Genomic DNA, 20,324 nt, shown 5'->3' with positions numbered 1-20,324 from the left:
TGAATGGGACAACTGGATTTAAAGCTTGACCCTACGTTATTTCATACAACTTTCTACCTTCATGAGTTGTGAGCATCAGTGGTATAATGCATCTAAGGGATTAAAAACAGCAGAGAATACAAAATAGGACTTCAGTGACTATCTTAGTATGTTCATCATCATTACTGAATGACTTTAGAAACACGAGTCTCATTAAAATGTAAGTGAACTCCATGAGACTATGAGGCACTAAACAAAGAAAGTGAGGCCTGATACACTTGTGCACACCTGTAATCCTAGGACTTAGAAGCTGAAGCAAGAGAACTACCACACATTCAGGGCCAACCTGGGTTAAAGAATGATTTCTAGGCCAGCCTAGACTACATAGAATTAGAACCTGTCTGAGAAAGGGTGGGGGAGGAGAAGAAGGGAGGGAGGGAGTGGGCAGGGACGACAAAGAGCACTGTTTTAGACACTAGAGAAAAGATGAAGATGGTGAGAAATTAAACATAGCCAAGAATGGGCAAATGATGGCACAAGATCTCAAAGACCATAAGTGACTGGATAAAGAGCACAAGCACAGGGTTAATCTTATAAACAAACAAGAAAAGCGCTTCCTCTACAATGTGAATAAATTCTAAATTAAAAATATTCAAAAGAAAACAATGACAACATGGAGAACACGCTACTGTCCTGTGAAACTTGCTTTTCTCCATGATTTAAAAAGGCAGTGACACCTGTTCATTATAGGATATTTGCTCACAAAGCAGAAATGGGGGCCGACCCTCAGTGGCTAAAGCACTGCTTTAAAAGCTTAGATCACTGTGCAAAATTATTATGGCTATACATCAGGCTGAGAAACATTATGAAGCAACCATTTACGTAAATGTCAGAAGTTATAGACAGAAATAAAACTGTTGTTCTATTTATTTAGAAGTAACTGCACACTTAGAACAAAAACAACACCAAATATAATCCAATAAAAGCAAAGAGTTAAGCAGCAACACTTGAAATGAAAATACACATTAACTGACTTTAAATTAGGCTGCAAAATCGTAGTACAATATTTATTTAACATACGTGCTTTTTAAGAACTCCTCAGTTAGTTGTTCAAGCAATGAGACATACAAAAGGCAAAAGACATACACACGGTTTCTTGGGTGTTACCAAAAACTCTCTATTAATGTTTCATCTTTACAATGAACCATTCCTCTGTGAACCAAGTATATACACAGTTCTACTTACTACATAGTGTACTGAATTATAATATATTTCTAAAATGCCTTGACATTTCAATGAACTGGGTAAGCTTCATCTAGATTTCAATAACAGCTGCAAAAGTACTAAGCCATCAACTCTCCAGTGGGATGAAAGGGAAAAGGTCATGCATCCCATTGGTTTCTTTACTGCATGAAAAATCCTGAACTCCCTTTTGGAGGAATAACAGATGATATTCACACTTGACTGTTCCAAAAACAGACATCCCTAGAAGACAGATACAAAGCATTCATTTCATAATATTTCCCTTTAACTTTAAGCTTTATGCAAAAATAGCTTAGTTTGGGATAAAAGAAAAGAACTTTACTGAAACCCTTCTTTATGCATTTGCTTCTTTATTAAAAAATACTTGGTCAAGGGGCCATGCAAGGGACTGACCTAGGCACTCTGCATATATGTGACAGTTATGCAGCTCAGTCTTCATGTGGGACTCCAAACAGTGGGAGCAAGGGCTGGCTGGGCTGACTCTGTTGCCTGCCTTTGGGACCTTTCCTCCTACTGAGCTGCCTTTTCTAGCCTCAGTCCGGAAGATACACCCAGTCTTACTGCAACTTATTATGTCATGGCTGGTTAATATCAATGGGAGGTCTCCCCTTTTCTGAAGAGAAAAGTAGGAGTCATGAGTAGAGGAGGGGGAAGGACTGTGGGGAGAGGATGTAGGAGAAACTTTGGTTGGTACATTGTTAATTAATTAATTAATTGAAAAGACTTGGTTATATTTTTCCTATAGAAGAAATGAAAGGCAAAAACAGTAAGATATTGAGGATTCTGAAATGTCTGCTTATCACAATCCATGTGTATAGATGTTACTTTAGGAACAGTTTGCCTAATATAATAAAAATAGTTCTTAGGTATTCACTATAATTTCAATGGTTCCTGTTACTGAGCACAATGTAAACTGATTTTCTACTATATTTTATTACCAGCAATGATGCAAAGCTAACATTTCAAGACCATCAAAAAAATGGGTGTGCTTTTCCAACGCTCACACTAGTGTGTTCAATTGAAATTGCTACTACAAAAGCTAAAGCACTGGTAAGATTTCTCACTAGTTCACATACCTGGTTCTTTGCTGACCTCTTGTTTGCTTGTTTAGTTTTTGCCAGCGCCAGGTGTAGGGGCTCACTGAGGTCAGGGGTGTGCTCTACCAGTGAACTATGCCCCAGCCCTGCGGGCATTTGTTCTGTAGCACTTTTTAAGTTTGAGTTCTCTCTGCAGTCACACTCATTGAAGCAATGACACTAAAGCCAATCTTTCAGTATTTAAAGGATACTGTAACATATTCATACTTCCCTGCAGTTGATTTGAATAGGTCCCTCCTCACTACTTTTTTTTTCATAAAGCAGGCACTACTTAAGAGAACTGTTTCTAATTCTCACAATAAGTCCATCGTTTGGTCAAAAAGTTCACAAAGGACAGAGACTTGCAACAAAAAATGTTTAACAAGCTAAGAGCAAGAAAATCAACTTTCAACCGAACCCTTTATGCCCGTTCTGTAGGAAGATAGTCCTCAGAAAAGTGTACACCCTTGATCAACTCCAGCCTTTATACGCAAATTTGGTGCAAATTGATAGTAGAATTGCAAATAGTTTCTCTGTAATTGGGGTTGGGGTAACAGGTTTAAAAAAAAAAAAGAAAAAATGAAGAAATATATGACAGAGACTCAAGCACTATATCAAAATATTGCCTATGAAACTGAGATGAGACAGACAGGAGGAGAGAAAGAACTGATCGCACAGTTCAGTTTCTTAAAGGAATCGGTGCCGCTGTCAATCTAACAGATTTGGCTAAGCCTCGGTGTGCACAAAACTCAGGGAAGGGTTCATTCACAGAGTGCACGCGGTCTTACTCCGTGCGACTTCATACTATGAATGGGGATGTAACAGAGAAACACATTGCCGAGAAAAGCCCATTCAGACTTCTCCGAAAGCACTTATCCCCTCCGACAAGATGCTCCCTTTGGGCTCCAAATTTCAGAAGTCACACTGCGGCTGAGCATCGCGGGGACCCCAGTCACTTTGGGATGAAGGGAGGACAGAGGCTGGGACAGGAGGTAGGCAGGTGCTGAAGCTCCCATGCTCGCTCAGCAACAGCAGCCAGAGCGACACCGGCCGGCACCTGTCCGCGGGACACCCGGCGGGAGGTGCAAAGTCCCAGCTGGGGTTCTGACAACTTGTACCCTGCCCGGGGGGCGCGCGCCTGCCGGGAGGCGAGGACGCGGGGTGGGAGGTGACCCCGCGCCCGGAGGGGTGTGCGCCCACAAGTGCGCGAGCCGCAGGTGCCCGGGGGCGGCGCGTGGCCGCCGGCGTGCGCGCGCGTGGATGCGGCCGCGGGCAGGAGCGGCACCGGCCGAGAGGGCGCGAGGAGGCTGCGGGCGGAGGGCGCCGCGCCGCCCCGCCGGACCCCCCGCCCCCACCCACCCGCCGCCCGTCCCCGGGGCCGCGGGGCCGGTTACCTTTCTCCTCTCTCCACACCTTTTTCTTCTTGTTGCTGGGGTACATGCTGCCGTGGGGGTGGCTGGCTTTAAGCTGCAAGTTCCCCAGGCTCACGGGCAAACAGGGTGTGTGGAGTGTGTGGGGGGATGGAGGGGACACTCGGGAGGGAAAAGTGCAAAGGCTCTGCGTCCCGCGCCGCTAGCCGCTAGCCGCTGGCCCGTCGCCGCCCTCCTCCCTCAACCCGCCCGCTCTGCCTGGCGGCCGCCGCTACAGCAGCACCTCAGAGCCTGTCAACTAGGTCACGCCTCGCGCTAACCTAACACCCGCGCAGGCCCCGCCTCCCGGCAGCTAGGCAGCGCCGCCGCCCATTGGCTGCTCCGCCCGCCGCTCTCCGCGTTCTAGCCAAGGCGCGCCCCTACTTCAGCCTCAGGGCGCAGGCGCAGGCGCAGGCTTGGGCTCGACGCCGAGGACGTTGGGGAGCTAGAAGGGGCGGGGCCAGAGCTCGAGGAGCCGGGAGGCCCCTGCACGACGGAGGCGGGGCGTGCAGCCACCGCCTGCGGGGAGCGGGAGGAGCAGGGCCTGAGGGCGTGGCCTGCCAGCAGGTGCGCCAGGTGACCCATACCCTGCCTTGAGTGATGAGAGTCTAGGGCACTGTGAAATGAAGAGGTCACCCTTCCTAGAAGTTGTCTGAGCTCATTGTCACTGCCTCATCTGGAAAGGTTTTACCTGATAAAACGAAGCTTTCCTCTTGGTGGACAAATAGAACCAAAAGAAAAGGTCCAGACTGTGTGCAATCCTCTGCTCAATCTAGGGTTAGAGATTTAGTTGGAATTCTGTGAAGTTCCGAAAGCTTCAAAGTACACCAGGCCACCTCGAGAGTTTTAAGATCTGGCAACCAAGTCCCATATCAAAGTAAATCCAACCAGCCAGTGCCTGGTTGTCTTTTATTCCTGATTGACTTCAAAACAACTTCTGATCCAAAGGTCTAGCTTGATCCTAGGTAGTTCTCTCATAATTCAGGAATTCAATTGCCAGAGACTCTTCCACGGGAGCACCGTGACACAGAGCAGAGAGCTTTTGCACCCTCCTCTTTGCGCCCCAAATTTATTGTCTCTCCACAAAGCTGGCTCGGTGGATTTGGGAAACTCACATCTATTCATCATTTTGGAATCTTTGTTATATGCATTGGCAAATACCCTTAGGGAACACGGTGTTTGGTTGGTTGGTTGCCACAATTTCGGGATTCTCTTGCCTCAGCCTTAAACTGCCTTCCACCAAAGAAGGCTAAAACGCATTAAAAGTAATAATAATGACAAAGAAAAGGGAAAAGGGAAACCAAGCTGAGAATTGTAAAGAACAGAAGAATGTTTGAGAAACAAGACTTAAAAATGAATTCACGACATCATAAAATAGTAATATTTATTTTGACATTTTTCTTTGGGATTTTTCTTTAAACGCTATCAAATACATACAACATTATTTTGTTGGAGTAAAAGCTTCAAGGGAGAAGTCATTGAAATCACAATGATAATGAAATTAAAAGGACTTTGACTCATGTAGAATCCAGATAAAATGGCAATCCAATAGACTTTGGGAGAGAGGGAAGGAGGGAGAAAACGTGATGAAGGTCTCATGAACGGTCAGGGCAGGGTTAACATTAACCAAGAGATGTGGCTTGGCACATGGAGAATCTCCCCCAACGGTCCAAGCAATTCAAAGCTTTCTTCCTGAATGTCCACAATTCCAAGACTGTGAGACCTTTAAGAAGTCAGTCCTAGAGATGTCACTGATGCCTGTTTTGAAAAAGAACTATGAGACTCTTGTTTCATTGTATCTCTTTTGCTTTCTAGCGTGAGATGTAAATACTTTGTTCCTCCAAATACTCCAAGATCTATGCTATGGCGCTGTCACCAGCGACTCTTACCAATGGGGCCACCTAGTCTTGGACTTGAATCTCCAGAACCATATAGCAGAAAGGGGGTGCCTTTATTTCCTAACTTGCCTGTCATTATGAGCCAGATCAGCAACTAAAGATTGTATTTCATCTGAGGAAAAAAACTGACTTATTTAAAAGTGCTAGATGTTAGGTATCTGCCAGAGAGTACCTCATACCAGGCAGCTCTCCCTCTAGAAGGCTGCACTACAGCCTCGAGCCAATCCTACCACTATGTTGCACTGTTAACGTCTGCTCATGTCAGCTCGAAGAACTAGGGCTTTTATTGTGTTGAGCCAATGATATTTGGGAAGTGTACTGGCTGGTTTTGTGTATCAACTTGACACAGGCTGGAGTTATCACAGAGAAAGGAGCTTCAGTTGGGAAAGTGCCTCCATGAGATCCAGCTGTGGGGCATTTTCTCAATTAGAGAACAAGCGGGGAGGGCCTCTTGTGGGTGGTGCCATCCCTGGGCTGGTATTCTTGGGTTCTATAAGAGAGCAGGCTGAGCAAGCCAGGGGAAGCAAGCCAGTAAGTAGCATCCCTCCATGGCCTCTGCATCAGCTCCTGCTTCCTGACCTGCTCGAGTTCCATTCCTGACTTCCTTTAGTGATGAAAAGCAATGTGGAAATGTAAGCTAAATAAACCCTTTCCTCCCCAACTTGCTTTTTGGTCATGGTGTTTTTGCTGGAATAGAAACTGTGACTAAGACAGGAAGTAATGGTTTCAGTACTTAGTGGTAATTATTATAATAACAAAAATTACCATTCAAAAAGGTTAAATTATCTCTTAAACATTCTGGGAATGTTCAGCTATCAAAAGAGTTTAGATCCTTCCCCTACACTTAATCTTGGAGTGTTCCTGTCTGAATACCTTTATCTATCATTCAGGTAAGCAGTGTGAAAACCTAAGCACCATCCAGGTCCTTCTTGGGCCTTCATGTTCATAACGAATCTGCTCAATTTTACCTCGTCGATTAGTCTAGAATTCTCTACTTTCCAACAGAAATGCTGTCTGGATTACACTGAGCCACTAGAGACGCTTCCTCACCAGCCTTCATGTTCACTTCTGCCCTCTGCCCATTCTCTTCACCACCACATCTCACACTGTCTTGTCAGATAAGATCACGACATCCCATTGGTGGAAATTAAGGACGTTATTTGCCCTGTGCTAAGGACTAAATTGTGTCCCACCCACCTCAACATTTCTGGTTTGGGGCCCTTTCCATGCATTTATATCTGGAGAGAATATTGTTAGGAGGCAGAGTCATAATCTGATAGGACATAATCTTTTTAATGGCCTTCCCTCCCTCTCCTGTACTTTCTCTGCCATATAAAAACACAGAGATGTCTTCAAGCCAACAGGTGGGTCCTCATCAGAACTCTACCACACTGACACCCTAATCTCAGGCCCTCAGCCTCCAGAAGAATGGGAAACTCTTTCTATTATTTAAGCCCGATTCTGTGGTATTTTATTTTGGTCGCCATAAGTTTACTAGTACAGTCATCAAGAATGGAGTGTCCCTCTCCCACCCGTTCAACCTTATACCATTTTCTATCCACATTGCACCCCCAATCTGTGGTTCTAGCTATACCCACATTTATGAATTTTCATTTGCTTGAACATACCTTGTCCTTACCACATGGCCTTCTTCCTATTAACAATATATCTGAAACATGATTTGTGTGATTAACTTATTTTCACCCTTTCGATACTACTTTAGCATCATCTTCTTGCGTCTAGCATTGGTTGTATATGCCTGTGATCCCTACACTCAGGAGACTGAGACCAAGAGACTGTAAGTTTAATACCACCCTGGGCTACTGAGACTATCTACAAATGAGGAACCAAAAAAAAAAAAAATCCAAGTAGCATCATTCTCTGTCAAACCATCCTTGATTCCCACTTGATCTCCACCCTCAGTTTCTCTATCAGTGTCGTCAGTGCTCCTTTATCTTCATATGAAGCACCTTTATAGTTTATCAATTTTTCATTTGTGATTACAAAAGGGAGACAAACTAAACTACAGCCAGGCAGTAAATAATAACACATATGATGGTGCTGCCATAAAATTACAATGGAGCTATAGTGTTCTAATTGTCTGGTGACATCAGAGCCATTGTAACCTCATACCATAATGCATCCCTCATCTGTCTATATTGATGCTGGGGTGAACACATTGTTGTATAGAAGGATAGCTCATACAATTGTATACACTGCATATGGCCTGACTATATTGCTAAGTAACTGTAACTGATTAATACATTGACTTTTCTATAACTTTTATCTTTCTAAAAATGTGATCATTTTTACAGTATATGTCTCTACTTATAAAATGGCGTTTTCTGTTGAAAGCATGCCATGCCTTCATGAAGCTTCATGTAGCAGCAGCTGTGTAGATCTTACATTTATACTATCTGCAGACTGCATCAGGAGGTGAGCATGAGCAATTGCCCCCTACTATTTATGGTTATGAAGTACAATCTATAATATTTGCACAATGACAAATTTCTTACACTGTATCTCCATCTTTAAGGAGATACAAAAAAAAAAGCAGTGACTACTGAACAGAGATTGAAGGAATGTCATCACAAGTTACTGAATGCTAGTGGTCACTACAAACTGAAAATTGAAGGTTAAAGAATGTGTTCTCGGGGCTGGGAAATGGTTCAGTAGTTAAGAATGCTTAGTGCTATTGCAGAGAACCTGTGTTTAGTTCTCAACAGCCACATCTATTTCCAGTACTATGGATCCAATGACCGCTGACATTCAAAGGCACGTCTGTGATATAGATAAATGCATGTAAATAAATATCCATACAGATAAGTAAAATGAATAGCTTTATTCTGGATATGTTCTGGCTTCACAGTAGAGCCTTTGCCTGGAATTCCAAAGACCCTGAGTTCAATTATCAGCACGACAACAAAAAAGAACAAAAGAGAGAGGGGGAGAAGTGTGTTCTTCCCTAGTGCTGCCAAAAGAGGTACTTGGCTTCAACTGTCTAATTGTTATTTCAGATTTCTGTCCCTAGGAACTGAAAGAGGATAAATTTATATCATTTTTAACCCTCTAAATTTATGATGATTTGTTACTATAGCAATGGAAAACTAACAAAGGGAATAATCTAAAAATCCATGACAATAGTCTTTCTGAAATAATTACTTGCACTCAATATAAAAGTTGTATATACTTTAGATAAAATTCCTCAACCTGTTCCAGTTTTTACATATTCTTAATATTTCCACTCTTTTCCTTTTGGAACAAAACAGATTTGGCCCACAGTCTTATCTACCATAGCCTAGGGATGCCTTAATCTTCAGGGATGCTGTCAGGTCAGCTCAAGTACTTAATTACTCCTTGCTGTGGTATGGATATGGCTGTGTGTCCATTGCAAGGCTCCATGTGCTAAGATTTAACCCCCATTATGAGGAATTGGAGAGGGTCGATAACTTGATCTTACAATAACGTTTTGGAGATGATTAAAATTATATATGGTTAATAGGGTGGAGGCCCCATGGTTGAATGTGGTGGCTTTATAAGAAGGGGAAGAGCAGACCAGCAAGGTGGTTCAGCAGGTAATAAGCCTGGTCACCACGCCCAACAACCTGAGGTAAATGTCCTCAGGACCCTCCCTAAAGAAGGAGAAAACTGACTCACACAAATTGTTCTCTGACTGCCACATATGCGCACGGCATGTGCATACCCACCTCCTACAAATTAAATAAATGTAACCCAGAAAGGGAAGATCCTAGAAGAAATGCACTTGTACGAGTGGACTCCTTGCCTTTGCTGCCATATGATACCCTATACCTACCACGTCTGGGCTTTGCTAATCGTATGTGGCCCCTACACTTTTTTACATCCTGGACTGTGAACTAAAATAAACCTCTTTTCTATAAAGTTATCCAGCCTCAAGTACCTTCATGTTGTACATAAAACAAAACAAAACAAAACAATACATGTCTCTAGAAGTAGGATAAAGGAAGAATTTCCAGTGACCCTGAACAGTTTAACTTAGTATAAAAATATACATACTAGGCTTATGGTCTCTCCTTCTGTATTAGGAAGTCACCACTACTTATTTTAAGCCTAGCCTTTATCTCCAACCAAAAGGATGGCAGACTAAATAGGGTCCCTTCCCATAGCCTGCTCTTTCCAAACACCCAGCCAGCTTCATTCCAACTTGAAAGGAACTTCCAAGAAGCCCATTGGCCCAGAGTAAGGAAATGGTTGCTTAGCAACTGAGTCTTGAATCCCACAGACCTGAGAAGAGGAAGCTTGTGGGCCAGCCACCTAATTCTGCCTGTGTTAAAGTAAGAAGGAGCTGCTTAGGAGATGAATCCCTTGGCTTTGTTAGTAGAGATATTGATCATTATTGAGGTCACAACTAAAAGTAAGTGTATTTGTCCTTATAACTCTCTATAAATGTCTCTTCTCTTCTCACTAAGAGTGCCAAGAGTTTAAGCCAGTTAGAAAATCAGAAGGAACCTCACTAACTTCCCAATTAACAACTTTATACAAGAACTTATTTAAGACAGTACTGATTAGAGAGGAGAGGAGAGAGAGAGAGAGAGAGAGAGGGAGAGAGAGAGAGAGAGAGAGAGTAAAAAAGAGGAGGGAAGACAGGAAACAGCAGAGTGGGGGAATATGAGATCTCTAAGGAAACTATACAGTAATCTTTGTAGAGCTATTTGGGGCAAATGGTTAAGTCAAATCAACAATTTTAAAGAGAAACTATGGGATTCAAAGGGAAGAAAAATCCTGTAAACTTTAATCCCTTTAAATACTTGATACAATCACAATTTTATTTCTGAAGCTTCCATGTTACTCCCAAGGTCATATCTAAAAAAGGAAATTATTTTGCCTTGTTTCCTTGTCCATTTCTCACTGTCGTCTTATGAAATATGCATAATATTTAGCCATAAGATTCAATACAAAGGACATTCATTTGGATTTGACTCAGAAGTTTAAGGTTAGTTTACTCCCCAAAAATTAATTAATGTTATACATCATATAATAGAATAAAATCAAAAACCATATGACCACCCCTATTAATGCAGAAAAAGCATCTGACAAAATCCAACACATTTGCAGTTACAAACACTCAGTAAACTAAAGTGAATTCCCATGAACCCAATGAAAAAAACGTAATTCCTGAGAAGCCATCCATAGCTAATACAATGAACAATGAAAAGGTTAAATCTTTTCCATGAGGTCAAAAATTAGACAAGAATGCCCATTCTTGCCCCTGTATTAAAAGTTCTTGCTATATACATAAGGAATTTGGACCCCACCTCATACCATATTCAGAAAATCATTCTGATTAGATAAAAAAGGCATAAACAGAACCTAAAGCTTTAAAAGTCTACACAGGGAAGCAAATCATCCCCACTGAAGATGAGGTAATCATGGGCTTAGCTTTTCCACCAAAAGCATAAACAAGAAGAAAAAAAGAGTCCACTCAATGTCAATTAAAAATGTTTGTGTTTCAAAAGAGACTTTTGGAGAACTGGAGAAAGAAATGACAATTCACACCCAGTAGGAGTTTAGTACTCAGGGGCTGAAGAGATTGCTCAGTGGTTAAGAGCACTGGCTGCCCTTCCAAGGGTCCTAAGTTTAATTCCCAACAACCACATGATGGCTCACAGCCATCTGTAATGATATCCAATGCCCTCTTCTGTCTGATTCCTTCTCCTATCATACAGGTATACATGCAAATAGAGCACTCACATACATAAAATATGTAAGAAAATAAATCTTTTTAAAAAATAGAATAAAAGAACTCAGAACATATAAAGATAACTTACAGATCACCCAAATGACTCACTTTTTAAATAGGTAAAGGAACTTATTGGAGATTTTTACAAACAAGATGTACAGGTGGCCACACACACACACACACACACGAAAGATATTTTGCATTAAGATTATTATGCACTAAGATACCATTAAGAGGGCTACCGTAGGAAACGGAGCTGTTTTCCTTGGGGCACATCTGATAAGATGTGTCACTAGCAGTTCTCCTAAAGACATCAATCAAAATTCTGCCAGAATTCATTTTCATACCACATCAGCTCAAACCCATATGTCTGACCCAGACAGAAACCTCAACATATGTGGCCAATCTTTCTGTTATTAAGCAACAGATATAGACTGCACTTAGATAACAGGAAAGGTGTCTTGAGAGCATGACCTGACACTGAAAAGGCTCCAACTGGCAATGACACAAATTTATCCTAAAGGAGAAGAAAAACTGGACTGAGAACCCAGATAAGGGACATTGCAGATCCTCAGAAGCAGCTCTCCCAGATGACAAGGAATGGAGTTGTACTTGTTTAATCGTAATGTTACAGAATTTAGAATGCCATAGGACATAGGTGTGTACTGGAGAAATTATCTTAACTACACTAATGGAGGTGAGAGCCATTACCTGATTGGGATTCTAGGATATATAAAAATGGAGAAGTGGGGCTGAGTAGCATGTGTCCAGCCCTTTCCGCTTCAAACTGTAGGTACAGAGTAATCAGGTGCATCAGGCTTCTGCAGCCTTGACTTTCCTGCCATTACAGGGAGTTAAAAAAAAAAAAGACAAACCCAAATGCCCATCAACCAAAGAAGAAATAAACAAAGCATGCCATAGCTATATAAAGAAATATTACTCAGCAAAATAGAATGCAATATGGCTAGGCCTTGAGAATATTATACTAAGCAAAAGAAAATAGGTACAGAAGACTGTATGTTTTACAACTTTGAGGACCTGAAAGTCTTAAAAGAGTCCAAAAGTACATTATGAGTTATCATGGGTTCTGAAATATGGAGCAATTAGGAACATCCTCTTGGAAGGAACATGGTTTTCTGGAGTTAATAAAAATACTTTAAAATTAATATGAGAAGCATGTGCTTGCAATCTCAACGATGCAAGAGGCTGAGGCAGGAGATTCACAAGACACCAAACTAGGCAACATGGTGAGGCACCATTTCAAAAGATGAATTCACAGTGAGAAGTAGCTCCAAAGTCAAGCACTTTCCTAGCATGCACTAAGCCAAAGATTCAATTCTTAGTACCACAAATAACAAAGAAATAAAATTCTACTGCGGTAACAATTGCACAAGTTTCCGAATAGTCTAAAAAGCACTGAATAAGAGAAGAAAGGGTGTTCAGTGAAAGTTATGTTCCAGAAGAATGAGAATACAGAAATAACTAATACGCAGACCTTAGTCTTGAACAGCTTAGAGTCTTAAAAGAAAAACAAAAACAAATTAACAAATGGCAAAGTGCTGTGAATCTTAGAAGTGCACTGCAGAGTACAGACATGGGAAAGGTCCTTTATGTGGGCACATGAAGTGTTCAGGGAGACTCCATAAACCAAATGGCATAAACCTAACCTTGAAAGGTTAGTGAGTGATCAAGAAAGGGAGAGCAAGAACATTTCAGGATAGAGCGAGGGAATAAAGACACAGAAGATAAAAGAGCGTGGTCTATGAAGTGCATCCACTTACTATGCACATAAAAAGGAGCCCAGCAGTCTGTGAGGCCAACGTGGTAGACAGAGCATGTGACGGGCTATAAAATCAGAACTGGATCTTGTGAGCAAATGGGAAGTATTTTAATGGTTTACTCACAGAATTATTTGTTTAGAAAAACGACCTTGGCAGTGGAGGGCTAAATGGATTCTCCCTGTATAGCCCTAGAGATGGTGGAGCCAGGAAGTGGTTGTTGACTAACCCAAATGGAAACCAAAATGGATGCAAGATATTGTAGTAGCAGGGACACTGAGAAGACAGGGTAGTGGACAAGGGTAAGAGAGAACAGTGGCCAGAAGTTGAGGATGAATGGCCAGTAGTGACATGTAGCAGCAAGAATGGTCACTAAGGCAGTGGCTGACAAGGAACCACTGAAGAAACCATTGGTTTCCATTGGTCTGGGAAACCATTGGAGTTCCTGGCAAGCTTTAGTGCAGAAGCCAGGACAGAACCAAGATTTCAGTCAGTTGGCTGAAAAGGAAACAAAGTAGAGATGACAATGATTACAGAGGTCTTCTTCAACTGTGGCTCTTCACAGGTCAGCCGTGAGATTTCAGTAGATCCTTTATTAGCTACTGGTGCACAGAAACTCAGAGAAGCCACTAGCTGGGGAGAAGGCGGCTGCTTCTCGGGCTAGTGCTTAAAGGCTTGTGATTCATACTTAAAAATCTCCCCTTGGTGGTTTCTTATCCCTTTACAAGGCAAAGTGAACCACTCTGTCCTCCCCCTCCCCCCTTCCCACCCCCACAAACACTTTGCAAGCTTGCTTTGTATTCATATTTTCCCACTTGATATCTATTACACTTTGATTGCACTAGGTGAAGATGATGACAAACAAATAGGGTTGCCTCTATATGAATATTCTCGATTTTACATCCACCTAGGAAATATTCTAGAACAATTGCTAAGAGTTTTCCCTCTTGACAAAGCCTCAAAATAAAATACTTTTATTATAATGGAAAAACAGACAGTCATGCTAAGGTATATAGCTTAGAAAATGGACGGTGTTGAAATGGTTTTCTGTCTGCCCCACCAAACCTTTAGCTTCCAACTTAAGGAGCTATAAGGTACTGAGAGGTACCACGGTGAACAAAACCAGTAATTCAGCACGAGGCATCCAGGACCTATGAAATCCTGTTTCTTTCTAGCAGCTACTCTTCACTGTCATTCATTTCTATAATTTGAAAACTAAAAAGTTACCAGCTCATCTAGCCAGCATCTCATTATCCTAATTGAAAAGGGCAAATATCACAGGTCTCAAAGTAGCCAGAGCTCAGGGAACAAGAAGCCTAGTAATCACATCTAGAAAGGGCATACACATCAACCACACAGAGAGCTGAACCTAAACAGTACCAGTAAACAATATCTGCCTGTGTCTTCACTATTATCACCTAACAACTGCACACAGGGAATATAGACACGGTTTGCAAGCATTTGCCCCATCCCTCTGCTGTTTCTTCACTCTCTCCTTTTCTTTGCTGTACATAAAGCTCTTTGTTTCTAATTCGACTCTGTTTCCTTTGCCTGTTTCACTTTTGTTCCTATACTCTTGGGGCCATAGCCAAGAAATCAATACCCAATTCTATCGATCTTGTCCTCTGGTCCTTATGCTAATACTTTTACAGTTTCTGTCAATATGGTCTACTTGTATGTCTAAAGTATTTTCACTTAGTGTTTGTTATTAGGTAAGTCCTCTCATTCTTATACATGTTTACATACAGTTTACCCTGTGTGAATTTTTAGACAGTCCTCTCCTCATTACATGTTATTGTCATCTTTGTTTTAAAAAATTAATTGGCTCTGTTAAACATGATAGTATATAGGAGCATATACCTGTAATCCCAATAGGAGGCATGGGAATTTGAGACCAAGTTGGGCTGTATGTCAAGTTCAATGCCAGACTGGGAAATACATCAAGACTCTGCCTTAAAAGAGGGTGATGCATGTTCTCGGGAGGTGGCTTGGACAATTAAGAACACTTGATGTTTTTGTAGAGGATTCTAGATTCAGTTCCCAACACACACACATGGTAGCTCACAGCCATAGCACACAACTAGTGTATACACACACACACACACACACACAGATATATATATATATATATATATATATATATATATATATATATATATATATATATACAGGCAAAAGCACTCATACACACTGTAAAAATTTTTGTAAAATAAAGTACATACTCAAAAGCTCTTGCGAAACTAAATGGTAGCCCTATATTTGTAAAGAATGCATTCACGAAACCCACAGGGTAAGTCATATCGATACTTTTACCTTTCTAAACCTACAGGCATTTTAGAACCTTGAAGTGTAGCCTTTAACAAGCCCCAGTTCTACTGGGTAATGGTAAGCTTTGACAGTGCAGCACCTGTTGGCGTCCACACATCTACATTTGCCAAAGGACTGCTCTGGGTGCTTGCCTCGTTATCATGCTGACTTGCCTCAGGATGTTTGGACATCCTACCAAGAAGACAGATGAGAAATTAAAAAAACAATCAATTGCCCAAATACTTTAGAATACAGTGTGCTTATATTTGCCTTTATACAGAACACTCAGCCAGGAGAATGTGTGTCTTCTTTCCCACCAGTTGTTTTGGCAATATGATGACTGCATAAATCGAAACAGTAGCATCTTTCTTCGTTTTGACATGATTTTTGGAGTTCTCCACTTATTAATTATAATTTCCTTGGCTACATAGTGTACATCGTTTACTCAATTGTTTAACTATGAGTTACAATAGAAATAGAATTTGTTTTCTTGAAACTTCTTTTAACTGGATGTGATGATACATGTCATAATCTGGACACTTGACAGGCTCAAATAGAAGGCTGGAAAGTTCATGGTCAGCCTGCTCTACATAGCAGGAGTCTCTTTAGAAAAAAACTGCAGTAACAACAAATTAAAAGCTTCTTTAAGCCCTTCCCCAGAGACTGAGAACCAAGATCACAGAGTAATAGTGCTAGGAGGTTTAGGGTAGGGAAAGAGAAAGGGATTATTAGTGTATTTGATTGGCTAAGTTGGAATAATGTTTCTAAAGTTGTGTCTGTTTTCCATGTTTGTTAGTTTCCTTGAGAATTTCATAAAATGTATTTGCTCATAATCACCCTTCCCCAACTCCTCCCAGATTCATTCCCCTTCCCTATCTACCAAACTTGATGTCTTATTTTTAACCATCAAATACATCTGATACCCGTATACTCTCAGATTTGTGGCCTTCACTGGAAGATGGTCCACCCACCAGGAGGCACACTAAATCTAAATCTCTTCCAGTCAATATCAACTGCCAATAGCTCCTTAGCTATGGGCAAGACTTCATGCCCACCCTTCTCCAGGCTGGAATTCACACTTCCAACTTCTCTGCTGTGTCCAGAAAACACTGTTTCTTTGTAGTCATCTCCCCCTGGTCATGTCTCTTATCAATCTTTCTACATCCTCTTTCCTCATAGCTGAGTTTTGGAGGGTGGGGGTATGTTATAGAAGACTTGTTTGTGGTTGAACATTCCAGTCTTTTATTAAGAGATCTTAATCAGTTGTGGGTCTCTGTGTTAACTGCCATCTACCACAAAGGAAAAAAAAGTGTTCACAGGGAGAGTTGACAAATATATTAATCTATGGATATCACTAGCAGTCACAGTTTAATACCATGCCTATTTAGCAAAGTAATAGATTGTTCTCTGGAGCCTATGACCTATTTAGCCACATGTTCTTGGGCCCCAGTGATGTATCAAGGTAGAGGTTCACCTTATGCATTTGGCCTTATAGCCCATCAAAACTGGTTAGATACTCCTGTGAATTCATGCCTACTGCACCAGTGATACGTGTCTCACCAAGCCTGTCGATATTGCAGCTGGCAGGGTCCACAGATGGGTACAATTGGTGATTCTTTCTCTCCTCTAATCACATATACAGCGCCTTCTAGCACTGTGAAAGCTAGCCAGTAGGTATGAAGCTTCCACATAAGTACCAGCTTGATTACCCCTTGTTTATAATTCAAGCATGTAGCCTCTTAAGCAATAAGATCTTACTGTACCATTCTGGGAGGTAATCAAGAGTGTTGGAAATAGCCTGCAATAGTCAGAGCTCTGTTATACCTTCCTGACCAACAACTACAAAGGTAGTAATAACCCATTCCAGGAACTGGATGTTTATTTATTTATTTATTTAATTTAATTAATTAATTTATTTATTATTCTGAGATCAAATAGGAACATTATTGCCTCACTATAAGGCAATTCCACTTAAATATGGATATTTATATCTTTATATATATGCATGTATGTGTTTTAGGAAGCTTCTATAGTAGCAGGCAGTCATATGATTTTTAAAGAAAGGTCTTTCATGTTAGTTATCCCTCCTGTATTCCCTGATCTACTCTGCTTTAAATTAGAGAGGACTAGGCTGGAGAGACAACGGCTCAGCGGTTAAGAACACTGACTACTCTTCTGAAGGTCCTGAGTTCAAATCCCAGCAACCACATGGTGGGTCACAACCATCTGTTATCAAGATCTGACTCCATCTTCTGGAGTGTCTGAAGACAGCTACAGTGTACTTACATATAATAATAATTAAATCTTAAAAAAATAAATTAGAGAGGGCTAATGTTACAGAAAGGGTTTATTCCTACTAAACCTTTCTGTAACATTAGCCCTCTCTAATTTTTTATACATATACTGTAATTTATCTCCACTGAACTGTGCCCCTGGCCCTCTACTGATTTCCTGACTTCTAAGGATAGTCCAACTGGAACACGGACATCTGCAGATTCAAGGCTAGCATCCTCAGCTAAGACATTTGTCTTTCTGGGTCTGCATGAACTCACTCAGAATGGTTACTTCCAACTCCAGCATGTTTACCTGTGAATTTCATAATCCGGTAGATAAGTTGCACTCAGCAACACACTTTAAAAGCATTTAAACAAACTACAATGTAAAAAGTTAAGAAAAAGTATGGGAAGATAATCACAGAGCACAAAGCAGGCTCAGGACATACTCTCCCCACCTTAGAGCTGCCTGCAAACATCAAAGGGCCTTTTTTTTTTTCCTGAGTCAGATGAGTGTCTGCTTTGCTTTGAATGCCCTAATAAGGAAAAGAGCACAGAATCTAATATTCAGGATCTACCCCAGGGAAGAAGCCTAACAGGAGATCTTTTAACAGTAAATGGTAAATTCCCCTTTCCCAAAGCCAGGGAGCTGTCAGACTTGATACATCTAGAGCCAAAGGAAAAAGGGAAGGAAAAAGAATGCATTTCTGAGAAGCTGTTACCAGGAGCTAGCCTTTCTGGGGCTCAGCAACCTGGGTTTACTCTGCCCACCCTAGGCACTGAATCCTAGAACTCTCAGGCCTAAGACAATTTTATATTGCTAGTGCCTGGAGCACCTAGCAGGACTTGATTCATGTGTTTTCTGTGGAAAGACAATCTCACTGTAGTGGCCACTCACAGGCAGTTTACAGGACACAATAAAAATAGCTAAATGTAGCAGGCTTCCATATCCATAGCAGGTTTCTGTGAATCCAGCCAATCACTCATGTAATATTGGGGATGGGATTTCTTTACCAAATACATACATACATACATACATACATACATACATACACACACACACACACACACACACACACACACACACACACATATATATATATATATATATATATATATATATATATATATATATATATATATTTCTTATCAAACATTCCCTAAGCAGTATGATGTAACTATATATGTATCATTTACATTAGGTATCATAAATAATCTCAAAATGATACAAAATACATGAGAAATTATACGGTTTTTTGTTGACACTTCCCAATTTTACGTACAGGACTTAAGCATTCTCAGAGTTCAGGATGCGAGGGGGATCCTAGACACAATCCCCTCACAGAGAGACAACTGATTAAAGAGCTCCTTTGGTTCCTGGTGCGAGTACAAGGGGGAGCACAGAGCCTGAGATGCAAAGATTAGTTCCTGGTACACTCAGACAGTACACACTGCAGTACCACAGAGTCACAATTAGAAAGCCTAAGTAGTTAGAAACAGCATTCTTGACAAGATTAGGGAAATCAAATGTTTTACCAAACATCCGAGCAAAACCAATTTCGTGCAAAGAAGTGCCAAGCTCCACCGACACGTGCATGCGCAGACACATGACACACGCAGGCCCACGTCTACACTGGGAGGAAACAGTACCAACAGCACACATGTGGAAACTAAAATGAAGACAAGGGTCATAATTCATCACTGCAAAAAAGCAAACAGACCCATAGAAACATAAATGACAGCACAGTCTGTATGTAGCCACAAAGCAGGAGAAAGCTTAAATGAACAAATATTTCAGAAATGAAATATGTGACAATAAAAGTCAAAGATTCAAGATCAAATACTAGCACAGACACAGCTGAAGAGTAATCCAAGAACTCAGAGTCTTTCAGCTCATAGTGCAAACTGCCAGGGAAATGATAAGAAAGCTAAGAAGCTCCATCCATTTGCCTAAGAATTTCATAAATTCATCATTTTTAATAGCTGAATAGTACTCCATTGTGTATATACACCACAGTTTCTGTATCCATTCCTCTGCTGAGGGACATCCAGGTTCTTTCCAGCTTCTGGCTATTATAAATAAGGCAGCACTGAACATAGTGGAGCATGTATCCTTATTAAATGTAGGAGCATCTTCTGGGTATATGCCCAGGAGTGGTATAGCTGGGTCAGCAGGTAGAAAGTGTCATCCTGCGCGAGGCAACCCAGTCACAAAAGATCACACATGGTATGCACTCACTAATAATCGGAAGTTAGCCCAAAAGCTCAGAATAAACAAGTTACAATTCACCCAGCACAGGAAGCTCAAGAAGAAGGAGGACTTAAGTGATGGTGCTTTGGTTCCTTTAAGAAAGGGAACAAAATACTCACAGGAGCAATAAGGGAGACAATGTGTGGAGCAGGGGCTGAAGTAAAGGCCACCCAGAGACTGCCCTACCTGGGAATTCATCCTATAAACAGTCAACAAACCCCTACACTACTAAGGACGACAAGTGTATACCAAAAGGAGCATGCAATGGTTGTCACCAGAAGGGCCCTGCCAGAGCCTTACAAATACAGAGACAGATGCTAGCAACCAGCTATTGGACTGGGCATGGGGTCCCCAATGGAGGAGCTGGAGGG

The 20,324-nt window shown here is 41.3% G+C and overlaps 1 protein-coding gene across 12 annotated transcripts in view; it reads right to left on the bottom strand.

The window, feature by feature from the left end:
* Positions 1 to 3,966, bottom strand: part of Macrod2 (mono-ADP ribosylhydrolase 2) — a 2,114,706-nt gene extending 2,110,740 nt beyond the window's left edge. For all 12 annotated transcript variants that reach the window (XM_052183754.1, XM_052183758.1, XM_052183755.1 and 9 more), the window contains exon 1: positions 3,713 to 3,966. In XM_052183754.1, the coding sequence (XP_052039714.1) occupies positions 3,713 to 3,758 (46 nt within the window). In that variant the 5' untranslated portion in view covers positions 3,759 to 3,966. The remainder of the gene's footprint in view (positions 1 to 3,712) is intronic.
* Positions 3,967 to 20,324: the final 16,358 nt, after the last annotated feature.

Source organism: Apodemus sylvaticus, chromosome 5 (assembly GCF_947179515.1).
Source record: "Apodemus sylvaticus chromosome 5, mApoSyl1.1, whole genome shotgun sequence".
Classification (NCBI taxonomy): Eukaryota; Metazoa; Chordata; class Mammalia; order Rodentia; family Muridae; genus Apodemus; species Apodemus sylvaticus.
Note: the sequence above shows the minus strand (reverse complement) of the source record. Positions and strands in the feature narration are given on the sequence as shown.